This window comes from Ostrea edulis, chromosome 2 (assembly GCF_947568905.1).
Source record: "Ostrea edulis chromosome 2, xbOstEdul1.1, whole genome shotgun sequence".
NCBI classification, from domain to species: Eukaryota; Metazoa; Mollusca; class Bivalvia; order Ostreida; family Ostreidae; genus Ostrea; species Ostrea edulis.
This window is the reverse complement of record NC_079165.1, coordinates 10,915,236-10,941,124: the sequence shown is the minus strand read 5'-3', so window position 1 is coordinate 10,941,124 and position 25,889 is coordinate 10,915,236. Positions and strand designations below refer to the sequence as shown.

General features: G+C 33.7%; 1 protein-coding gene across 1 annotated transcript in view; it reads left to right on the top strand.

Annotated features, from left to right (window-relative positions):
- The window catches only part of LOC125678889 (collagen alpha-1(I) chain-like), a 64,285-nt gene that overhangs the window by 36,191 nt on the left and 2,205 nt on the right, over positions 1-25,889 (top strand). The window contains exons 32-57 of the mRNA XM_048917674.2: positions 5,271-5,324; positions 5,461-5,514; positions 5,885-5,974; positions 6,150-6,203; positions 8,205-8,258; positions 9,377-9,430; positions 12,390-12,443; positions 12,635-12,688; positions 12,931-12,984; positions 13,140-13,193; positions 13,405-13,458; positions 14,696-14,803; positions 14,946-15,107; positions 16,825-16,932; positions 17,035-17,088; positions 17,385-17,438; positions 17,849-17,902; positions 17,994-18,101; positions 18,310-18,363; positions 18,679-18,732; positions 19,664-19,825; positions 21,647-21,700; positions 22,293-22,328; positions 25,017-25,052; positions 25,146-25,485; positions 25,733-25,842. Coding sequence (XP_048773631.2) covers positions 5,271-5,324; positions 5,461-5,514; positions 5,885-5,974; positions 6,150-6,203; positions 8,205-8,258; positions 9,377-9,430; positions 12,390-12,443; positions 12,635-12,688; positions 12,931-12,984; positions 13,140-13,193; positions 13,405-13,458; positions 14,696-14,803; positions 14,946-15,107; positions 16,825-16,932; positions 17,035-17,088; positions 17,385-17,438; positions 17,849-17,902; positions 17,994-18,101; positions 18,310-18,363; positions 18,679-18,732; positions 19,664-19,825; positions 21,647-21,700; positions 22,293-22,328; positions 25,017-25,052; positions 25,146-25,485; positions 25,733-25,842 — 2,124 coding nt within the window. The remainder of the gene's footprint in view (positions 1-5,270; positions 5,325-5,460; positions 5,515-5,884; positions 5,975-6,149; positions 6,204-8,204; positions 8,259-9,376; positions 9,431-12,389; positions 12,444-12,634; positions 12,689-12,930; positions 12,985-13,139; positions 13,194-13,404; positions 13,459-14,695; positions 14,804-14,945; positions 15,108-16,824; positions 16,933-17,034; positions 17,089-17,384; positions 17,439-17,848; positions 17,903-17,993; positions 18,102-18,309; positions 18,364-18,678; positions 18,733-19,663; positions 19,826-21,646; positions 21,701-22,292; positions 22,329-25,016; positions 25,053-25,145; positions 25,486-25,732; positions 25,843-25,889) is intronic.

Sequence of the window (25,889 nt, the reverse complement as noted above, 5' to 3'; positions counted from 1 at the left end):
TGAAACATTGGATAGAGAGATAACTATAATAGTGAAGCATCGGATAGAGAGATAACTATGATAGTGAAACATCGGATAGAGAGATAACTATAATAGTGAAACATTGGATACAGAGATAAATATCACATTGAAACATTGGATAGAGAGATAACTATAATAGTGAAACATCGGATAGAGAGATAACTATGATAGTGAAACATCGGATAGAGAGATAACTATAATAGTGAAACATTGGATAGAGAGATAACTATGATAGTGAAACATTGGATAGAGAGATAACTATAATAGTGAAACATTGGATAGAGAGATAACTATGATAGTGAAACATTGGATAGAGAGATAAATATCACATTGAAACATTGGATAGAGAGATAACTATAATAGTGAAACATCGGATAGAGAGATAACTATAATAGTGAAACATTGGATAGAGAGATAACTATGATAGTGAAACATTGGATAGAGAGATAACTATCACATTGAAACATTGGATAGAGAGATAACTATAATAGTGAAACATTGGATAGAGAGATGACTATAATAGTGAAACATTGGATAGAGAGATAACTATCACATTGAAACATTGGATAGAGAGATAACTATAATAGTGAAACATTGGATAGAGAGATGACTATAATAGTGAAACATTGGATAGAGAGATAACTATAATAGTGAAACATTGGATAGAGAGATAACTATGATAGTGAAACATTGGATAGAGAGATAACTATAATAGTGAAACATTGGATAGAGAGATAACTATGATAGTGAAACATTGGATAGAGAGATAACTGTAATAGTGAAACATCGGATAGAGAGATAACTATAATAGTGAAACATTGGATAGAGAGATAACTATGATAGTGAAACATTGGATAGAGAGATAACTATGATAGTGAAATATCGGATAGAGAGATAACTATAATAGTGAAACATTGGATAGAGAGATAACTATAATAGTGAAACATTGGATAGAGAGATAACTATGATAGTGAAACATTGGATAGAGAGATAACTATAATAGTGAAACATTGGATAGGGAGATAACTATAATAGTGAAACATTGGATAGAGAGATAACTATAATAGTGAAACATCGGATAGAGAGATAACTATAATAGTGAAACATCGGATAGAGAGATAACTATGATAGTGAAACATTGGATAGAGAGATAACTATGATAGTGAAACATTGGATAGAGAGATAACTATGATAGTGAAACATTGGATAGAGAGATAATTATAATAGTGAAACATTGGATAGAGAGATAACTATTACATTGAAACATTGGATAGAGAGATAACTACGATAGTGAAACATTGGATAGAGAGATAACTATAATAGTGAAACATTGGATAGAGAGATAACTATAATAGTGAAACATTGGATAGAGAGATAACTATGATAGTGAAACATCGGATAGAGAGATAACTATAATAGTGAAACATTGGATAGAGAGATAACTATGATAGTGAAACATTGGATAGAGAGATAACTATCACATTGAAACATTGGATAGAGAGATAACTATGATAGTGAAACATTGGATAGAGAGATAACTATCACATTGAAACATTGGATAGAGAGATAACTATGATAGTGAAACATTGGATAGAGAGATAACTATCACATTGAAACATTGGATAGAGAGATAACTATAATAGTGAAACATCGGATAGAGAGATAACTATGATAGTGAAACATTGGATAGAGAGATAACTATAATAGTGAAACATTGGATAGAGAGATAACTATGATAGTGAAACATTGGATAGAGAGATAACTATAATAGTGAAACATTGGATAGAGAGATAACTATGATAGTGAAACATCGGATAGAGAGATAACTATCACATTGAAACATTGGATAGAGAGATAACTATAATAGTGAAACATTGGATAGAGAGATAACTATAATAGTGAAACATTGGATAGAGAGATAACTATGATAGTGAAACATTGGATAGAGAGATAACTATAATAGTGAAACATTGGATAGAGAGATAACTATAATAGTGAAACATCGGATAGAGAGATAAATATTACATTGAAACATTGGATAGAGAGATAACTATAATAGTGAAACATTGGATAGAGAGATAACTATAATAGTGAAACATTGGATAGAGAGATAACTATGATAGTGAAACATTGGATAGAGAGATAACTATAATAGTGAAACATTGGATAGAGAGATAACTATAATAGTGAAACATCGGATAGAGAGATAAATATTACATTGAAACATTGGATAGAGAGATAACTATAATAGTGAAACATTGGATAGAGAGATAACTATAATAGTGAAACATTGGATAGAGAGATAACTATCACATTGAAACATTGGATAGAGAGATAACTATAATAGTGAAACATCGGATAGAGAGATAAATATTACATTGAAACATTGGATAGAGAGATAACTATAATAGTGAAACATTGGATAGAGAGATAACTATGATAGTGAAACATTGGATAGAGAGATAACTGTAATAGTGAAACATCGGATAGAGAGATAACTATAATAGTGAAACATTGGATAGAGAGATAACTATGATAGTGAAACATTGGATAGAGAGATAACTATGATAGTGAAATATCGGATAGAGAGATAACTATAATAGTGAAACATTGGATAGAGAGATAATTATAATAGTGAAACATTGGATAGAGAGATAACTATTACATTGAAACATTGGATAGAGAGATAACTACGATAGTGAAACATTGGATAGAGAGATAAATATGATAGTGAAACATTGGATAGAGAGATAACTATAATAGTGAAACATTGGATAGAGAGATAACTATGATAGTGAAACATCGGATAGAGAGATAACTATAATAGTGAAACATTGGATAGAGAGATAACTATGATAGTGAAACATTGGATAGAGAGATAAATATCACATTGAAACATTGGATAGAGAGATAACTATGATAGTGAAACATTGGATAGAGAGATAACTATCACATTGAAACATTGGATAGAGAGATAACTATAATAGTGAAACATTGGATAGAGAGATAACTATCACATTGAAACATTGGATAGAGAGATAACTATGATAGTGAAACATTGGATAGAGAGATAACTATCACATTGAAACATTGGATAGAGAGATAACTATAATAGTGAAACATCGGATAGAGAGATAACTATGATAGTGAAACATTGGATAGAGAGATAACTATGATAGTGAAACATTGGATAGAGAGATAACTATGATAGTGAAACATTGGATAGAGAGATAACTATCACATTGAAACATTGGATAGAGAGATAACTATAATAGTGAAACATCGGATAGAGAGATAACTATGATAGTGAAACATTGGATAGAGAGATAACTATCACATTGAAACATTGGATAGAGAGATAACTATAATAGTGAAACATCGGATAGAGAGATAACTATGATAGTGAAACATTGGATAGAGAGATAACTATAATAGTGAAACATTGGATAGAGAGATAACTATAATAGTGAAACATTGGATAGAGAGATAACTATGATAGTGAAACATCGGATAGAGAGATAACTATCACATTGAAACATTGGATAGAGAGATAACTATAATAGTGAAACATTGGATAGAGAGATAACTATAATAGTGAAACATCGGATAGAGAGATAAATATGATAGTGAAACATTGGATAGAGAGATAACTATGATAGTGAAACATTGGATAGAGAGATAACTATAATAGTGAAACATTGGATAGAGAGATAACTATAATAGTGAAACATCGGATAGAGAGATAAATATTACATTGAAACATTGGATAGAGAGATAACTATAATAGTGAAACATTGGATAGAGAGATAACTATAATAGTGAAACATTGGATAGAGAGATAACTATCACATTGAAACATTGGATAGAGAGATAACTATCACATTGAAACATTGGATAGAGAGATAACTATAATAGTGAAACATTGGATAGAGAGATAACTATGATAGTGAAACATTGGATAGAGAGATAACTATAATAGTGAAACATTGGATAGAGAGATAACTATCACATTGAAACATTGGATAGAGAGATAACTATAATAGTGAAACATTGGATAGAGAGATAACTATGATAGTGAAACATTGGATAGAGAGATAACTATAATAGTGAAACATTGGATAGAGAGATAACTATCACATTGAAACATTGGATAGAGAGATAACTATAATAGTGAAACATTGGATAGAGAGATAACTATGATAGTGAAACATTGGATAGAGAGATAACTATAATAGTGAAACATTGGATAGAGAGATAACTATAATAGTGAAACATTGGATAGAGAGATAACTATAATAGTGAAACATTGGATAGAGAGATAACTATAATAGTGAAGCATCGGATAGAGAGATAACTATGATAGTGAAACATCGGATAGAGAGATAACTATAATAGTGAAACATTGGATACAGAGATAAATATCACATTGAAACATTGGATAGAGAGATAACTATAATAGTGAAACATTGGATAGAGAGATAACTATAATAGTGAAACATTGGATAGAGAGATAACTATCACATTGAAACATTGGATAGAGAGATAACTATAATAGTGAAACATTGGATAGAGAGATAACTATGATAGTGAAACATTGGATAGAGAGATAACTATAATAGTGAAACATTGGATAGAGAGATAACTATAATAGTGAAACATTGGATAGGGAGATAACTATAATAGTGAAACATTGGATAGAGAGATAACTATGATAGTGAAACATCGGATAGAGAGATAAATATCGCATTGAAACATTGGATAGAGAGATAACTATGATAGTGAAACATTGGATAGAGAGATAACTATGATAGTGAAACATTGGATAGAGAGATAACTATAATAGTGAAACATTGGATAGAGAGATAACTATGATAGTGAAACATTGGATAGAGAGATAACTATAATAGTGAAACATTGGATAGAGAGATAACTATAATAGTGAAACATTGGATAGAGAGATAACTATGATAGTGAAACATCGGATAGAGAGATAACTATAATAGTGAAACATTGGATAGGGAGATAACTGTGATAGTGAAACATTGGATAGAGAGATGACTATCACATTGAAACATCCAGTGGTTCATAATCACAATGAAATATCTTTACATTACTTGAAGCTTATCACATGTCTGAGTGCTTCCTCTCAATGTACACCGAAACGACGTAATATTATGATGTAATAGGACACTATTCTACAATATGAAAAGAGTATACCAAAATGCTCTAAAAATAGTTTTGGTCTTTAGGGATCACAAGGAGAGCCAGGAGCACCAGGAGACAGAGGAGCGCCCGGAATCTCGGTAATTCAACAATACGAGATAACTTATACTACTAACGGAAAATCATAAAGATCTATAACTTCATTTTACCTTTCTTTTAATGTCTTTTAGAATCAGGGATTGTAATTCAATTTGATTTTATGTTGTATTATAACAGGGACCCCCTGGTGACACGGGGCTGTCAGGAGAGGCGGGAGATAGAGGACATCCGGTCAGTATCACTACGCGTTATAGTCACATTGAAATCTTCATATTTCATCTGTTGTGAATTCACTTCTAAGACTAACATTCAAAATATTGTTAATCAACTTTTATTCGCGTGCGAGAAAATTTCACGGGAACTTCATCACTGAGAATATTTCTCGTCGCGAACCAATACTTGAATGTTTGCCATAGGCTCGAACAAAGCTAGATCGCGAAACTTACTTCACGCGATCTAGTTTACCACAGGTGAATCACGCAATAAGGTAGCCGCGAATAATAGTTGGTTTACAGTAATCATCGTTATTCTAAGTTAAGTAAAATTTTGCAAACAGAGAAAGACTACTGTGCAACATAAAATTATAAATAACATTTTTCAGGGACCACCTGGTCCAACAGGAAACGATGGTATCCAAGGACCACCCGGACCCCCGGGAGCTAAGGGGCTGAGGGGCTATCCTGGTCCACAAGTAAGTGAACATTCTTTCACCGTTCTTTCAACAAGCATCGTTTTACAAAATCAAAAACAAAGTTGCACAAGTAATGCAAAAAGTGACCAATGCTATAGTACTTTGTGGCATTACGCCATTGATATCATGCAGTGACATGTCTGAGAATTTAAGTTACCTGACTACTTTTTGGTAGGGTAAAGATGGACTTCCGGGTGAGCAAGGATCCCCAGGACCACAAGGACCAATGGTATGAACGATAATAGATTAAGGTATCAAAGGTGGCTTTAGAAATGTTAATGTTACAGAAATTGATAAATTAGATACATTTTATCATAAAACACTTGCAGTGGACTATATATTTAGTGTTTAATTTTGCTAACTTATTGCAATGATATAATTTTTTCAATAGTTGCGTTCCCTTGTGATTAAAGAGGCATTAACTGTCCTTTTGTCACCAATCATTGAATTAAATGAAAATTGCTCTATATTATATATTTTAGTAATAACACAGGTATTTAATTATTTCAAACACCTTTTTAACTTCAAAACAAGCGATTAAATAATTACAGTCTTGCAAGACAGCAATTCGTCCTTGTATATTTCTCTACACTGAAACGTAGTTTTATTAGGGTTCTCTTGTTTTTGTACAAAATAAATGTTTTTATTAGGCATTAAAATGCATTCCTATGCCACTGAGAGATTTTGAGAAAAAAAATGGTTGCCATCACTTTCACAGTTAATGCTCCTTTAAAAAAAATTAGAATACACACATTTGTGTGGTCACCTTAACAGTTCTTGATGAAATTTAAGAAACGACAATTTACAAGAAATTGGTTTGTGATTTAAACAAAATGTTTTCTTTGTTTCATCGGATGATGAAGGTAGCAAGTATTGGAGAGAGAAAAATCATAGCCCGCGTTAGCGGGTTATGCAATTTTTTTCTGCAACCGTTGAAACAAACAAAAAACGAATTTTATTGTTTATAATCATATTTTTATGTATTTTTTAAATAATGTAGACTAAATTAAAGTACTAAGATATATCGTTGACCCATTCGTTACCTTAAATGGATCAACCGATGCACCGTCTAACCTTGACGATGCTCCATATTTGGTAATGATTACACATACACGTGGTACTAAAAAAAACGAATCGAACTAGTTTGCAACAAACATGTATTCATTGTTTATTATGAAAGCAATGTCAATTTCAAAAGATTCAATAAATATAGATATTCATATAAAATTCTGAGATATATCCACATACTCATGTCTTATGAATATACTTGTATGCTAAACTTGTTCAATTTTCGTGGTTAATCACTTTCATTTGCTCAATTCTTTAAATATGTAGTGATGTACATTGTACATTACCATTTTTTTAGTAATACAATATGACTGTTATGGATTCACTACCTTAAACTTGATCAATAAATCACATATAGCGTGTAGAAAGAACATAAATTCCATATCATCCCAGGTCCTACAATCATTTTTCTCTAGATTTTTTTTAATCACGGAAATATGATTTTTATGCCCCCCCCCCCCCCCCCCCCCCAAAAGGGCATATTGGTATGCACCTGTAGATCGGTTGGTAGAAAAAGTGTTGTCATTTCAATATCCTCAGAACCTTTGCTTGACAAACATCAAATTTGTTATGACCCCAATTGAGGTCACAAGGTCAAGGTTAAATCTAATCTAGGTTTTCGCTTAACATCTTGAGTGCCCTCTGCTTGACAGACATCAAACTTGGTACACTGGTACATCACTGCACTGTACATAAAAGAAAGAAAGTAATGCTTTTCCCAATTTTTCCTTAGAAAAATATTAGGAATATAGTATTTAAAATGGTCTCCCGAGGTAGCACGTTCAAGATAAAATACAAATTTACTATACCCTGTTCATTTTGTCACTCACTATTTCCATCATAGTTTTGAAAACATTTTCTTGCTTTGATTTTGTTGTACTAGAGACGAAAGCCAGTACTTTCAAATTTTTCAAACGAGGAAATAAGGTGATATTTTACTACGCCGTTGATTAACCGAAAATATAATCCCCTATCATTCAAGTTGTCCCCCAGACCCCACTTTAGCATTCAATGTTACAACTGTAACTAAGAAAGAGAAATGTGGCAATATAACCCGCGTCGTTCATAACTGAAGAAAATACACGCACAAGATGGCATGCATCTAACTTGTCTGAGTGATAACAAGAAATGAAATACAATTATATTTTCTCTACTTTGACAGGGAATGAAGGGCTCAATCGGTGACGCGGGGCCAGGTGGAAGCCCCGGTATACCCGTAAGTATGTTTATATAGTATGAAGTCACGTGATAATATGTTGGCGTCTAGCCCCACTTTCCATGCGAGTTACCAAGTTATGACAATCACTTCTTTTCAAATTGATTCAGGTAATGATATTAGATTAAAAGAAAATTTAATTTCTGATATTCATTTATGAAGTTATTGTCCAATTCCTCGGTAAATACTGATAATTTATTCTGTTCTCCTTCAAAGAAGAGGGTGCATATTGCTTTGCACCTGTCTGTCGATCTGTTGGCCGGTGTTGTCCGCTCAATATCTTGAGAACCATTCACTTAATCATTATAATATTTCATTAGTGGGTTAGTTATGAGTAGAAAAGGACCCCTATTGATTTTCAGGTCAGAGTGTCGAGGGTTAATCCACACTGGACATAGGAAGAACTGTCCTCTAAATATCTTGAGAACCCTTTGCTTGACAGACATCAAGCGTGGTACACGGGCACATCATAAGGAGTGGTGCTCCTTATTGATTTTGATGTCACATGGTCCAAGGTAAAGGGTCAAACTGGACAAAAGAAGATACTGTATGCTCAATATTTTGAGAACCCGTTGCTTGACAGGCATCAATCCTGGTACACCCTAAGAAATAGATAACCCTTTTTTATTTTAAGTTCACATTGTCAAAGGTCAAACTGGACATAAAAAGATACTGTCCACTCTATACATTGAAAAACCTTTGCTTGGCAGACATTGATCTTGTTACACTGGTACACTCTAAGTAGTAGATGGCCCCTTTTGATTTTAAGGTCAAATGTCAACTAGACATAAAAAGAAACTGTCTGTTCAATATATTGATAACCCTTTGCTGGACAGACATCAAACTTGGTACATTGGTACATTGTAAGAACTAAATGACCATTATGGATTTTTAGGTCACATGGTCAAAGGCCAAGAGTAAATCCACACTGGACATAGAAAGATGTTTTCCACTCAATATCTTGAATTTTTTTGACACTACTATCAATTAAATGATGCATATATATAACCCTTTTCAATTTTTGCTCCACGGGGGCATATGTGTTTTACAAACTTTTCTTGTTTATAATTTGGTATTTATATGTCATCTTATGATTTTGACTTTTTTCTTGATCCAAGGGACCACACGGACCAACAGGCCCTGAAGGACCCCCAGGAACAAAGGGTGAAGTGGTACGTTAATTGATGTGGTATTAGTAAATTTTAAATTCCAAAACTTTTCTCACATCAATAACATCAAAACCTATGACTTTTTAACACTTTATTTAACACGACCATTCCTCACGATGAATTAATGACTAGAGTATTTGACATCATAGACAGTTGCTTCTGCAACAAAAATGGAAAATCTAGTTTACATTGTGTTCCTGAAAACATATATACAGACAGCAGTATTATACAGATACAATATAAAATAGTATATGAAGGTATGTTGTATACATACATGTATGCTATTTACATATTTGAAACTGAAAATAAAACAAAATAAATAAATAAACAAATAAAAATAAAACTAAAATAATCAAAAACTAATCTATATGGTTTTAATTTCCCGAATAAAAAAACAATTTCTAAGATAAGCGGATTTAAAAGTTTCCAATGTTGGGTAATATTTTAAAAATTCTGGCATATTATTCCATAACTGCGAACCGTAAATTGTAAAAGATCTTCTAAAATATTATGTCTTTGCTCTCTGGATATATAATGAATTACTTTGACTTAATCTGGTAGATCTACTGCTAATTTCATGAACATACTGAAAAACATCTAAATAATCGGGGGTTAGACTATGTAAAACTTTGAAGACAAGAATGATAGTTCTATATACAAAATAGTCTGACAGAGGCATCCATCTAAGTTGCTGCATCATTTCTGTTGTAGGTGTATAAAAATTTCTATTTAAAATCACTCTAGCAGCTTGCTTTTGAAGTTTGCATAATTTGTAAAGACCGTCCTTGTTTTTCATATTGCCCCAAACAGTACAGCAGTAGTTAAAATGAGGAAAAACAATTGTGTTAAAATTTTCAGTAATAATTCAGTTGACAAGAATGAACGTAATCTAGATAACACACCTATTTTGCTTGCAAGTTTTTTGGTTAAAATTTCAACATGTTCAGACCACGTGAGACATCTGTCAATATAAACACCAAGTAGTTTTGCACATGATACATTTTCGATGGCGATATTGTCCACTGTTATCGAAAGTTTTCTACAATTTCTCAATCTTTTTTCTGTACCAATTATCATGCACTGCGTTTTCTTGAGATTGATTGTAAGTTTGTTTTTATCCATCCATTCCAAAGTATTCTTAAGATCCATATGTAATTTGTTTTCTATAACATCTATACTTTTATCCGAGACATCTTGGGTTGTATCATCCGCATACATATATGCTCTGCAGAGTATTGTAAACAATCTGGATGTTAGTCATTTACATATAGAATAAAAAACAAAGGACCAAGTAGTGACCCTTGAGGTACTCCTATTGTAATATCTAGTTTGTCGGACTGAATTCCATTCCATCTAACACATTGTGATCTATTTGTCAAATAAGATTTAAACCAATTGTATGAATTTTCACATATTCCAAAAGTTTGTGAGGTAATATGTCATGATTTACCGTGTCAAAAGCTTTAATTAGATATAGAAATAAGACACCTGTAAGTTTTCCATTGTCAATGTTTCCTAACCATTTTTCAATTATACTATGAAGAGCTGTTTCGCATGAATGCTTGGGTCTAAAACCAGACTGTTTTTCATTGATAAGATCGTGATGTATTAGGTATTCGTAAAAATAATTGTGAACATGCCTTTCAATAATTTTGCTGAGAATAGGCAAAACAGACACTGGACGGTAGTTATTGACCAAATAATATCTTCGTAGTCTTTGGTGATCAGGTCTTCCAACAGTCTGTTGGAATTCCGATGGGTACGAATTGTGCTCCTTTGTTACCTGACCTGTTTTTATATTCTCATGAGGCAGAATTTATTTAAAAGCTTCTACAAGTGAGGAAACAAATCTCTAGCTGTGGCCTTCAACTTGATATTTAGATATATCGACGACGCTTTATCTATTAATAATAATAATTTTCATTTATATGTCGATTCGATATATCCCAGTGAACTCGAAATAAGACAACAAGAGCCCTCTACATCTGCTTTGTGATTAGATATTTTCTTTAAAATAAATATTAACGGCAAACTAACAACTTAACTTTATGACAAACGGGATGATTTCAGCTTCTTCGTCGTCAACTTCCCTTATTTATGTAATAATGGAATTTATCATCTGCAAATAGTGTTTATATCTCTCAACCGATTTGATACGCAGGAGCTTGTTCTGCGTATGATCATTTTTAAATCAAGGCAGGCTATTGGCAGATAAATTGATATTACATTGTATCTCTCAACTGATTTGATGCGCATGAGCTTGTTCTGCGTATGATATTTTTTTTAATTAAAGGTAGGCTACTGGCAAACAAGTTGATATTACAGGGGTTTCAACAGTTTCGTTTAAAGACAGCATTCCGCAAATTCTATGGTCGTTATAGATGTAATGATTTACCTTGTTAATATGACCTATTATTGGGTTAAATGCTGTCTGACGTGTTTCATACCAGTTGTTATGCTATTCTTGGTACACTGATTTTGACTACGGATTACTCCTTTTATCTGATTAAGATATAGGGCTCACGGCGAGTGTGATCGGACGACAGGGGATCCTTACTCCTCTTAGGCACCTGATCCCACCTCTGGTACATCCAGAGGTCCATCTTTGCCCATCTCTCTATTTTGTATTGCTTATAGGAGTGATGAGATTTATCACTGCTCAAAATCTTCACCTTTCATTGGGAAGGGGTGAGTTCACTAAACACTAATTGTTCCCTAATTTGCGGACGTGGATTATCGCTGAAAATATCTTAAATAGAAAGCTCAAAAATGCATTACTGGAATTTATAAAACAATTGACAAAATATCAATGATTTCCCTCTTATTATCACAACTCATCACACGCATGAATGATAAGCTAATTGGTCATTGCCTCAACACCAGACAATAGATCTGTTTTTGTTTTTGAAGTGTGGAACACAGTTGAAAATCCAGTCCTTTGAACCTTTTCGTTTATTTATAGGGATTAGAGGGTAACCCAGGTTTACCTGGTCCAGAAGGACCCCAAGGAGCACGGGTAAATGATTCAGATTTTAAGTGTGAATGAGAGACAACTACAAACAAATTCTGTTCATAAATAATATTGCATTATGGAATATCTTTTAAAGCTACTCAAATTCTTATATGTAAGGTCAATGTCGAAAAATAAATATTTGATTTATAGAAACTGTAATTATAGACGATAATTTTATACATATTGGATTGCAGGGATATCCCGGGTCCCCGGGACCCATAGGGCCCCCAGGCGAAGCTGGAGATAAAGTGAGTATTTTGAATTCTTCAGATTAAATTTTTCACATGTACATAAGGTAACATATTTAGATATGACAAGTTTTATCACAGAATATTTAAACTTCAAATAATCCTGAAAAATTTAAGGAAACATACGACGATAACATTTTTCAATTACTTGAAAGTTTAAACATTCATCAGTCTTCACTGCGTGTCAATGTTAATGAATCTGATTTTTAAGAGTCATCTCCGAAAACGTCTGCATTTTGTAGGGGCCAATCGGTGAGCCTGGAACAAGAGGGACAAAAGGAGACCATGGACAAATGGTTAGCAAAAGTGATAGAGTGTCTGCCATATTCAAAGGCAAAATTGAAAACACAATAAAAATTTATAAAACCAATTTTTGTCCAAATTGAGATAAAGGTAGTAATGAAAATGATCGTGTGATATTACAAATGATCAGTCTGTTGTCTAAATTTAGGGACTATCTGGACCGCAAGGACCACAAGGTTTACAGGGAATTGAAGGACCACCGGTATGTTAGTCAAATTTGCGAACAACTCAGCCTTCCGAAACAGGCGCTTTTCTCCATGCATTTTTTGTTACCGATTTTTTAAAATATTCACTATACGAAAATGATTATAGTGACCTTTGAAAGTTTAAAATAAACCCTTACATAATAGTGAATGAAAGGCATTCAGTAATTAATACAAATGGATTAAAGATTTACCCCTTTTCTTATGAAGGGTCCTCCCGGAGAACCAGGCATCCAAGGAATTCAGGGACCCACCGGGCATAAGGTATGTACAGGCAACATTATCAACTGGTGAATGTGAACTAATGTCCAAGGACAGAAAGCTGATGTTGAAATTTAAAGGAGCAACCCACTGCAAGCTTAAATGTATTTTCCGATCCAAGCAAATTACGACTAAATGATTTCAAATTAAGCTTCATTAGTTCGTCATTTGATTTACTACATCTTAAGCATGTTCAATTCAAATATTTCTAACATTGAAGAAGAGCGAAGTAAAATTTTATAAGAAACGTCATCGGATTTTCATACTTTTTATGTTCTTTACAACGAGCGCATTGTTGATCAGAGTTGTTCAAATACCAAACTTGTATCGCATTCAGATAAAGGTTGTGTTAAAAAGCCATTTTTATTTACTTACCATTTGTTCTCAAACTTCATATAAATGAAATAATTAAATCAAATCACTTAAAGCTTTTTCCATCGTGAGCGGTCATTATTTACATGGTTTTGACCTCGTATCACATGATTTATAACTTAAGCTGACCGCGTGAATCCTTATAAACAAACACTAAATGAGATCGTTGCATTTTGAGAGAAAGTCAATTACTCCGAAGTTCGTAAGATACTCAAAACACGTATTGGTTTTATATTTGGTTAATTTCTCTAGCGAATCAGATAACCATTAAAAGCCTGGAAATTGATATTTGAAGTCATAGAAAAAAAATTCCAAGAATGCGTAATTGGATTCCGCCATCGCCTACTATAGATATCTAACAAACATACCGGACTAACCCGAAAATCCAGGAGTTAATGCATGAAGTAGGGTATCATTAATTAGCATTTCTAGCAGTGTTACAGTCTTAGTGTACAGTAAAACATGCTTATAGCGAAATACTGGGACTGAAATATTTTTATTCGTTATAAATGTAATTCGACATACCCGATGTTAGTAAGTTTATAAGATGTTTTTGCAACTACAGGGAATAGATATCACTTCGCTGTATGCGTTAATTCATTAAAAGCGTGTTCGATGTAACCGATGTCTTCTGTAGATTAACAAACCTGATGCTTTTACTTTGATAACATCAGTTTAAGTCGTATATGTATAAAAAAAAAAAAAAAAAAAAAAGTCTTGATCAAAGACAATTTACGTTCCTCAAGAGGGTTTTAAAATGGGGCTACGGATTATGACTTTTGTAAAAAAAAAAAACTCCTTTGTAAAAGTCGGGACAAAGCTACTAAACATTTAGTCTGCATAAAATTGATAAAACTTTCTTACACAGGGTGCCACCGGTCCTGTAGGGCTTCAAGGAAGGCCGGGATTACAAGGATTGCAGGGACTTCCGGGTTCTTATGGGGACAAAGGCGAGCAGGGCGACAGAGGCATGAATGTGAGTATATTTCGGGCAAAAGTCACATGATCTAATTTGATGTTGTGGCTCTACACATTTCATTATTTTAAAAATATTTTTCTCTTTGGCAGCAATAGATATATGAAATGCAAAATTATTAAAGCATGTGCAATCCTTTCAGGGTCCTCCTGGTGCTCCCGGCCCGCAAGGAGAGCCTGGACCAGGAGGTTCAGTTGGTCTGACTGGGATGCCCGGGCCTCCTGGATATGAAGGAAAACAGGGTCTGAAGGGAGAACAGGGCATTCCTGGCCCTGCGGGCTCGGCCGGAAGTGACGGTACTCCAGTAGGTGTTATTTATTGAACATGGTTTGTGCTTCATTATCGACATTATGAATTGTCATTTGATTTACACAATACGGGAAGTAAGTTACTCCTCATAACTATGCATACCATACAGTACATATTCAGACACGACGACGATGGTGAAGTTTAAAGTGCAGACTGCCCATTAGGGGCCCTGCTACACTAGTATTCAGACACGTAGCAACGCGCCCCCTTTTTGACAACGGATATTTTCTGTTATACAAAGTAAGGTATATTGGCTAATCTCCCCTTTTTCTTTCAGTACTATCAGTACTTTGATTCTAATAGTGATAGTGGAAATGTAAAACATGTAAGGTTGAACTGATGAATTAAACCCATGTAGTGAAAAGGACCAAGTCCCCTCCCCCACGATTTAGGATTTAAAAGAATTGGTAAAACTATTGGTCGGGTTTTATATGTTTCATTTTTCTTTTTGGTTTGTGGATTTTGTTTTTGTTTTGTTTCCCCATGCCTGACATACAAGTATAGATCACACCCACCATTCTTTTCTTTGTTTCGGTTCAAATATATTGAAACTGTGGATAAGAATTACGAAATTACATTAACTACACTGGTATTAGGATGTTGACACTGCGAGGAAATATTACAAAATTACAATAACTACACTACTGGTATTAGAATATTGACACTGTGAGGAAATATTACAAAATTACAATAACTACAGTGGTATTAAGATGTTGATACTGTGAGGAAATATTACAAAACTACAATAACTACACTACTGGTATTAGGATGTTGACACTGTGAGGAAATATTACAAAATTACAATAACTACAGTGGCATTAGGATGTTGATACTGTGAGGAAATATTACAAAACTACAATAACTACACTACTGGTATTAGGATGTTGATACTGTGAGGAAATATTACAAAATTACAATAACTACACTACCGGTATTAGGATGTTGACACTGTGAGGAAATATTACAAAATTACACTAACTACACTACTGGTATTAGGATGTTGATACTGTGAGGAAATATTACAAAATTACAATAACTACACTGATATAAAGATGTTGATACTGTGAGGAAATATTACAAAATTACAATAACTACACTACTGGTATTAGGATGTTGATACTGTGAGGAAATATTACAAAATTACAATAACTACACTACTGGTATTAGGATGTTGATACTGTGAGGAAATATTACAAAATTACAATAACTACACTACTGGTATTAGGATGTTGACACTGTGAGGAAATATTACAAAATTACACTAACTACAGTGGTATTAGGATGTTGATACTGTGAGGAAATATTACAAAATTACAATAACTACACTACTGGTATTAGGATGTTGACACTGTGAGGAAATATTACAAAATTACACTAACTACAGTGGTATTAGGATGTTGATACTGTGAGGAAATATTACAAAATTACAATAACTACACTGGTATAAAGATGTTGACACTCTGAGGAAATATTACAAAATTACACTAACTACACTACTGGTATTGTTATTTCGTGTTGACAGTGGGTGTCGTAAATAGCACAGAACGGCAATACCGGAAAATTTATAATCGTTTCCTGAATGTATTTTAAGGATATGGATTTTGCACTCAGAAATGAGGAGTTTGTCTTGAGTATTTGGTATCTGAACTTATTGCTTACTTATAGCAAAATACTTTGTACGTTATATTTCATCATGAAGTGTTTAATGATAGGGACCAGTCGGAGAACCCGGACCAAAAGGAGAAAACGGAAGAATAGGACCACAAGGAACATCCGGAATCAGAGGGGAGCCTGGTGTGCCCGGATCAAAGGGTCACCAGGTAAAAAAAATCATTTCTATCCAGAACTTTTTCTTATATTTCCAAGCAAAATGGTATTTTTGTTTTCAGAATTGGGTTTAATTTCTTTTATTTCTAAATCAGGGGATTGCTGGACCCCCCGGAGTACCAGGGCCACAGGGATCCACCGGTATGAAGGTAAAGAACAATTCTATCCGGATCAAAATTCATTTTACAATTCACGTAAAGCAGAATTTTGAATACATACAAAGCTGCAATATCATATTCACTAATGTAGAGAGAAACATACCTCCCACTGTAAAAAAAATTACAAGAAAAAACAAGTGATTATCTGTTGATCTTCCTGAAAATAGCAGAGGTGTAGCTAAGATAAGCGCCAATGAAAAGAGAGTTTGATGTTTTAAGGGCATTCACCAGATGTATAGTATTCTTAAGGTGACCAATACATGCGAAATGTTTTCTCTCTTTCTCAGGGTGAAGCTGGTCGAGATGGACCGGATGGAGAGCAAGGCCCCACTGGACCGGTGGTTAGAATTCATTTACTATTTTTATCATGTATTATCGTAGCTATGCGTATAGAAAATTGTGTACCGCAATTAATGGGATATCACAATACAGCGAGAGCTGTCTAATCTGACATACATGTAACAGAGGAATACACAAATTGTCAGTGAAATAGATTACTATGTATTTTAGCAACAAAAAATAAAAAGCGAGTAATTTTATTTCGCGAGTGATGCCTCTCGCGAAATTACGCGATAATAGATTCCTCGCGTATAGCTAGGATTCTACTGTACATACGGATGTCAGGATAGGCATGTTTAACAATCAATTCCGATTCTTATAAATTTAAAGTTTACATGAATTCTTATTTGTACAGAGTTGAATCCATTTAAAGGATTTTGTAGTCAGCACATTTCTTTGAAATACATTCCAGGGTCCACCGGGTGTGCCAGGAGAGCCTGGAATTCCGGGACAATCCGGAAAACAGGTAAGCCTGAAGATTTTGAGAATGAGAGATTTCCTGTCATACTGAACTTTGAAATAATTAACATTAGTTACTTAATGAATAATTACAACAGGGTGAGGTAGGACGACCGGGTAAACAGGGCGAACCTGGCCCCATTGGTGATAAAGGAGACCGTGGAGTTCAAGGACCAATGGGAAGCCGCGGACTACCCGGACCAGCGGTAATTGTGTTGTAGTTTTTCATTGGATAATGCATTTGTTAATTTACAGGAAGCAGAAGAAAAACTCATAAAGGAAATTAAGCAGCTTCTGTTTTATTCTTATGACAATTTCATTTGTGATAGGTCAGTATAGATAGTACGATATAGATATTTATAAGCCGACCTAAAAGAAATTATCCCAAAGTATTTGATTTCTTTCCATTTTAAGGGTAATCCAGGATCCCCAGGACCGTCTGGACCGCCCGGTGCATCAGGACCCGTGGTAAGCATTTTATAGTTCATTGTTAAATAATTAAAATCATAGTCAGAGATCTTAGTTGTCCAATTCTTAATGAAATTGGTACGTTCTGATATTATGTTTTTGTGTTCGATTCTTAACTTCGTTTATAAAACTTTGAAATGTCCTTAAAAGTTTTAATAAGCGAAGCTAATATACTTTGAATGTCTTCGTGTTCTTTTTCTCTCCTTGCTCAATTAGTCATTACACTTCTTATCGCGGATGAAGTTAATGTTTTATGTACATTATCTACGCGCTTTCTTTCACGCATTAATAGGGAATTCGTCCCTTGTATTTCAGGGAGAGGCAGGTGCTGTGGGGCCACCAGGAATTCCGGGAGAACAAGGACTATTGGTAAAGCATTTCAAATGATAACTAACATCTGTAGTATTTCTATCAAATGTTGAAGAACAAGGAAGAGATCTCCCTCATACTTTGATATGAGACACAGAAACATTTAAATGATGGTAAGGTTATCGTGATCAAAAAAAGAATGAGTCCAATTGACTTAAACGGGGCATTTTGTGTAAATAATAACAATTGTATGCATTTATCTGCATTTAATTCCAAATTTAAAATAATTATGACATTCAAATTACATCCCCTGTATGTTTTATTCCTGGAAAAAATTGAATCTGCTATATACACTGGCTTCTAGTGTAAATTTTGACGCACATGCATTCATTTCAAAGTTGATGAATATCATTCATTTATCTTATCGCCAAAATGAACTTTACTACCTCTTTAAGGAAGGCCAATACACTGTGAACTTTAGTTATCTGCCCTTGATTCTAAAACATGGAGTGGCTGTTAATTGAATGCCCCTACTAGATATATGTACTGATAGTAAATAGGAACAAGTATTCTATGAAATCAAGATCTTTCTCGCAAACAAGCACAAATACCATATTCTTAAGTTGAGAATATCGTTTCATAATGTCATAAGTAACAAGACTGACAAGGTCATCTGACAAAAAATATATTTTCTGTTGTTGTATCGGGCTTTCTTAAGCAAAACATTTACTGTATATTAGATATATATGTACACATTGCAAGGTTTGACAGTAGATTCTACCTATGGAAAGGAATCCATTTTCTTCATCTCGTGCAAGGTCTACTATAACTATACAATTTTCAAGACAAATCACAATTAAAAAAAAACAACCAATGCATTCTTTACAAGTAGTCTCACAATGGTAAAGGTTACAGAAAAACTCTACATCCATGAATAAAACTGAAGTAAATGTCTGTATGTGTTAGAAAAAATATTCTGTGCTGTTGACAGGGCCCACCTGGACCATCTGGACCTAAAGGAGAAATGGGAGAGAAGGGAATAAAGGGACACATGGGACGTGTAGGGGCCCCTGGAGTTATCGGTGACGTCGGAGTGAAGGGTGAACCAGGAGAGCCAGGCCCCCCGGGACCGAAGGGTGACAGAGGAATTCTTGTAATTATATCTTTGATTGAATGTCCTGACACTGCCTGCTATTTATTAGTAACATAACTCAGAAGAAAGGTAAAGTAACTCTGAAACAAACAATTGAATAGTAGGAAAAAGTAAAGTAAATCAGACAAAAGATAATATAACTCACAGGAGAAGTAAAATAGCTCATAAGAAAAATAAAGTATCTCAGGGAAAATTAAAGTAACTCATGAATAAAGTTACTCTAAGGAAAGCTTAAGTAATTCAGAAGAAAAGTAAAGTTACACAGAGGAAAAGTAAAGTAATTCAGAGGAAAAGTAAAGTAACTCATGAATAAAGTTACTCTAAGGAAAGCTTAAGTAATTCAGAAGAAAAGTAAAGTTACACAGAGGAAAAGTAAAGTAAATCAAAGGAAAAGTAAAGTAACTCAGCGGAAAAGTAAAGTAACTCATGAATAAAGTTACTCTAAGGAAAGCTTAAGTAATTCAGAAGAAAAGTAAAGTTACACAGAGGAAAAGTAAAGTAATTCAGAGGAAAAGTAAAGTAACTCATGAATAAAGTTACTCTAAGGAAAGCTTAAGTAATTCAGAGGAAAAGTAAAGTAACTCAGCAGAAAAGTACAGTAACTCAGAGGAAAAGTAAAGTAACTCAGTGGAAAAGTAAAGTAACACAGCGGAAAAGTAAAGTAACTCAGCGGAAAAGTAAAATAACTCAGAGAAAAAGTAAAGTAATTCAGAGGAAAAGTAAAGTAACTCAGCGGAAAAGTAAAATAACTCAGAGGAAAAGTAAAGTAATTCAGAGGAAAAGTAAAGTAACTCAGCGGAAAAGTAAAGTAACTCAGCGGAAAAGTAAAATAACTCAGAGAAAAAGTAAAGTAATTCAGAGGAAAAGTAAAGTAATTCAGAGGAAAAGTAAAGTAACTCAGCGGAAAAGTAAAGTAACTCAGAGAAAAAGTAAAGTAACAGAGGAAAAGTACAGTAACTCAGCAGAAAAGTAAAGTAAGTCGGAATAAAAATAAGATAGCTCAGAAATAAATAACAAAAAAGTTAAATAACTCAGAACGGGATGATGGTCGAGTTATATTGGTAGGGTTAAACTTTGTCTCAATTTCTCTTGTGAAGATGTTATAAAACTATGAAAAGCAATCAATGGTAATGATTGATCAGAAATTGTTACTGAAAAATAGATACAAGATGAACAAAAAATCCACTTTTACCTTGTCAATTACCATACATTACCAAACGAAATTTGCAAGACTGCATACAGATGTTAAAGAAACGTATGCTCAATGGAAAAATCCACGAAAACCCCTGAATAATAAAAACTTTTTACCCAAGATATACATTTGAGCTCCTTTGAATTTTCAAACTGTGAAGAAAATAAAAGCAGTTAATAATAAGTTTCTTTCTGAATAATTTCACATCAAATTTGATCAAGATTTGATGACGTTGTTCTTATTCCACTTTTAAAACTCATTTTAACATAGGAAAATCAAATTTCTTACTGCTAATACGTACCTGATCTCACCTCTGGTATATCCAGGGGTCCGTGTTTGCCCAACCCTCTGTTTTGTATTGCTTATAGGAGTTATGAGATTGATCACTGTTTGTTATCTTCGCCTTTCTTTAATTCCTGTTATTAATAAAATTTACATTAAAGTTTTTATTAACATTGCAAAAATTCTGATTAAATCTTAGAAACTTCTACTGAAATAAAATTCTGATTAAATCTTAGAAAATTCTACTGAAATAAGGTACGGTATTCATGGATATTTTCTGTTTGTTAAACTCAAAAGTTCTGGGAATTGTATATCTGTAGAACAGAATCAGAGCTTGTTTGTTTTAGGGACCCGATGGACCGCCAGGTTTTCCAGGGCCGGAGGGAACGACAGGCTTTCCTGTAAGTATAAAAAGCAGGAGACAAGTGCGCCATAACTCTGAAGTCATTCTGTTGTGGCGCCCTGTCTGTTGCATCTCACAAAAGCTAAATCCTGGTATTAGACATTTGTACACCACATGTTTCAGGCTATATGTGAATTGATTCGACAGATTATAATTTATTTGTTAATTGTAGAAAAGTGATTTTCAACATTTCTTTGCCCGTGTAATGGATTTAAGGTTATATGATACCCCAAGATTATGTACTCATCAAATGAAGTAGGATTTTGTTTATGTGGGATTTTCAAATCAATTGATCAAACAATAATGTAAATCGTTCGTTAATTCATGAAATGCACCAATAAAAAGACACTTTTGAAGGATTAATTTTTGGATCATGTTTTCCATTGAATTTTTCAATAAAGATTTGTGAATAATGCGAAAATAAATGTGGTTTCATAAGAAACTTTTGTGGTAAATATGGGGGGTCTGCAAACATTTACACATTTGGAGTTGATGTTTCATACTTTTAGTATAATAATCGCAGATATCATTTCCCAATCCCTACTTCTCAGACAGAATATAAACCAAACTTCTTTTTTTTTTGCTTTTAGGGACAACAAGGACTATCCGGACCAAAAGGAGAGCGGGTAAAATAGAACTATATAAGTGGTTTATAGAAAGAGCGGGTAATATAGAACTATATAAGTGGTTTATAGAAAGAGCGGGCAATATAGAACTATATAACTGGTTTATAGAAAGAGCGGACAATATAGAACTATATAACTGGTTTATAAGAAGAGCGGGCAATATAGAACTATATAACTGGTTTATAGGGAGAGCGGGTAATATAGAAATATATAACTGGTTTATAGGGAGGGTGGGTAATATAGAACTATATAAGTGGTTTATAGAAAGAGCGGGTAATATAGAAATATATAACTGGTTTATAGGGAGAGCGGACAATATAGAACTATATAACTGGTTTATAAGGAGAGCGGGCAATATAGAACTATATAACTGGTTTATAGAAAGAGCGGGCAATATAGAACTATATAACTGGTTTATAGAAAGAGCGGGCAATATAGAACTATATAACTGGTTTATAAGGAGAGCGGGCAATATAGAACTATATAACTGGTTTATAAGGAGAGCGGGTAATATAGAAATATATAACTGGTTTATAGGGAGAGCGGGTAATATAGAAATATTTAACTGGTTTATAGGGAGAGCGGGTAATATAGAAATATATGATTGGTTTATAGGGAGAGCGGGCAATATAGAACTATTTAACTGGTTTATAAGGAGAGCGGGTAATATAGAACTATATAACTGGTTTATAGAGAGAGCGGGTAATACAGAAATATATGATTGGTTTATAAGGAGAGCGGGCAATATAGAACTATATAACTGGTTTATAGGGAGAGCGGGCAATATAGAACTATATAACTGGTTTATAGGGAGAGCGGGTAATATAGAAATATATGATTGGTTTATAAGGAGAGCGGGCAATATAGAACTATATAACTGGTTTATAAGGAGAGCGAGTAATATAGAACTATATAACTGGTTTATAGAGAGAGCGGGTAATATAGAAATATTTAACTGGTTTATAGAAAGAGCGGGCAATATAGAACTATATAACTGGTTTATAGGGAGAGCGGGCAATATAGAACTATATAACTGGTTTATAGGGAGAGCGGGTAATATAGAAATATATGATTGGTTTATAAGGAGAGCGGGCAATATAGAACTATATAACTGGTTTAGAGAGAGAGCGGGTAATATAGAAATATTTAACTGGTTTATAGGGAGAGCGAGTAATATAGAACTATAAAACTGGTTTATAAGGAAAGTAGGTGATATAGAAATATACATGTATAACTGGTTTATAAGGAGAGCGAGTAATATAGAAATATATAACTGGTTTATAGGGAGGGCGGGCAATATAGAACTATATAACTGGTTTATAAGGAGAGCGGGTAATATAGATATACTTTCAATTTCATCTCTTCTTTTTTCTTTAAAAGTTTGCGGTCATATATCACGCGATATATGCCCGGAAACATCCCGGCCCGCAAACATTACGTCACAATCAATACACAAGCAAATTACTGCGTCGTTAATTTTCAATTTTTTCGTGTTTTTTCATCTTTTACTCAGTTAAACCAATAAAGAAATTGTTAAAAATAAATTATTGTTAGTTTCTAAGTGAAATTGAAAGTATATAATAAAAAGGTTATAGACTTTGTATGGGAAAATATGACGACCTCGTTTTTTGTCGCGGACGGACCTCGCAAGCTCGGTCCGTGCACGCGCCAAAAAACTCGGTCGTCATATTTTCCCATACAAAGTCTATAACCTATAAATATAACTGTTTTATAAGGAAAGCGGGTAATATAGAAATATATAACTGGTTTATAAGGAGAACGGGTAATATAGAAATATATAACTGGTTTATAGGGAGAACGGGTAATATAGAAATATATATCTGGTTTATAGGGAGAACGGGCAATATAGAATTATATAACTGGTTTCTAGGGAGAACGGGTAATATTGAATTATATAACTAGTTTATGGGGGAAACAGGTAATATAGAATTATATAACTGGTTTATAGGGAGAACGGGTATATGTTATTATATTATGGAACTAATTTCTAGGGAGAGCGGGTAGAATAGAAATATATTAGGGGAATACGAGTAATATAGAACCATGAACTTACTGGTTCTAAGGGAGAGTGGAGAATATAGAAATACTAGTACAATATTGGTTTTTAGGGAGTACGAATACATGTATCATAGAACTATGGAATTATTTATGCTAAGGGACAGCGGTTAATATAGAAATATATTACTGGTCTATACGGAGAACGGGTAATACAGAAACATATTACTGGTTATAAAGAGAACCGGTAATTTAGGGAAAACACCATTACTGGATTATAGGTTGGTATTATATAAACCTGGGTTAAGTGGGGTAATATAAGTATAGAAACATTTATCTACGGAGCGACAAATCGTGTATACACTCCTTACTGAGTCTAACATAGTATAGGGAGAGTGGGTGACGTCAAGCAAAGGGAGAACATGTAGTACATATACATGTAAAACTTATACGATACCAATTTATATATATATATATATATATATATATATATATATATATATATATACACATATATATACTTTTCTGGACTACATTCTATTTTCTATCAAAAATTGTGATGTTTGTAAGATTCATCAGTAATCATTTAATTGCATTTTATTTAAGATATCTAGTCGTAATGGTCAGTTTTAAACTCTTGCTAAAGGTAGCATTGTTATTTTTTGACTGCAGGGAGATACAGGACCCAAGGGTGAACCAGGACTTTCGGTATGTAGCAACAACAACGTTACTGTAATGACGCTTTAAATTTTAATGAGACGCGTTACCTTTACCTATACTGTCTTCCTGTTTCTGATTTAGGGAGCCACAGGACCGGCTGGTCCCCCGGGGTCATCTCAAGCTTTCCCATCCGATTTCTTCGCTTCAAATTTCGGTGGAAATAAACAACAACGCAGAAAGAAACGTGCTGTCAATCAAAAGGAAGACCCCCTCCATTTTGACGTTGACACATTGATACAGGACATGTCGGGACAGAAATTTGAATTCAAGGAAGGCGTCACTCTTCTGGTTGGCAAATTGTTTGGACAAATAGAAAAAATAAACGATGAGATAGCTAGGATCCGATATCCCACAGGAAAGGACGACAACCCTGCCAGTACCTGTAATGACATCAAACTGGGAAATCCGGAATCCAAAGACGGTCGGTTTCTTTAGTAGTCGTTCTGAACTGCAATTGAAATACTGAAAATATTCATTCCAAAAAAGGAAAATACTAATAGAGACCATAAGTATACCAACTCGGTAGTATTCTCCTATTCATCATGTGTTTATGGTATCATTATATATAGATTGTAGATCCATAAATTAATGAAGATGCTGAGTTTGAAAGTCTATATTTTTCTGAGAAAATGTTGTGATTGACTTGCCACTTGAAATATTTGGAACAGGATGGTACTGGGTAGATCCCACCCTCGGCGCGACTGGTGATGCCATCAAAGTGTGGTGTAACATGACAGACGGAAGTACCTGCCTCCATCCAACAGATGACACCAAGATGGTACGGTCCCTATTTAATTAAGAAATAAATTTGATATTTGAAAATAC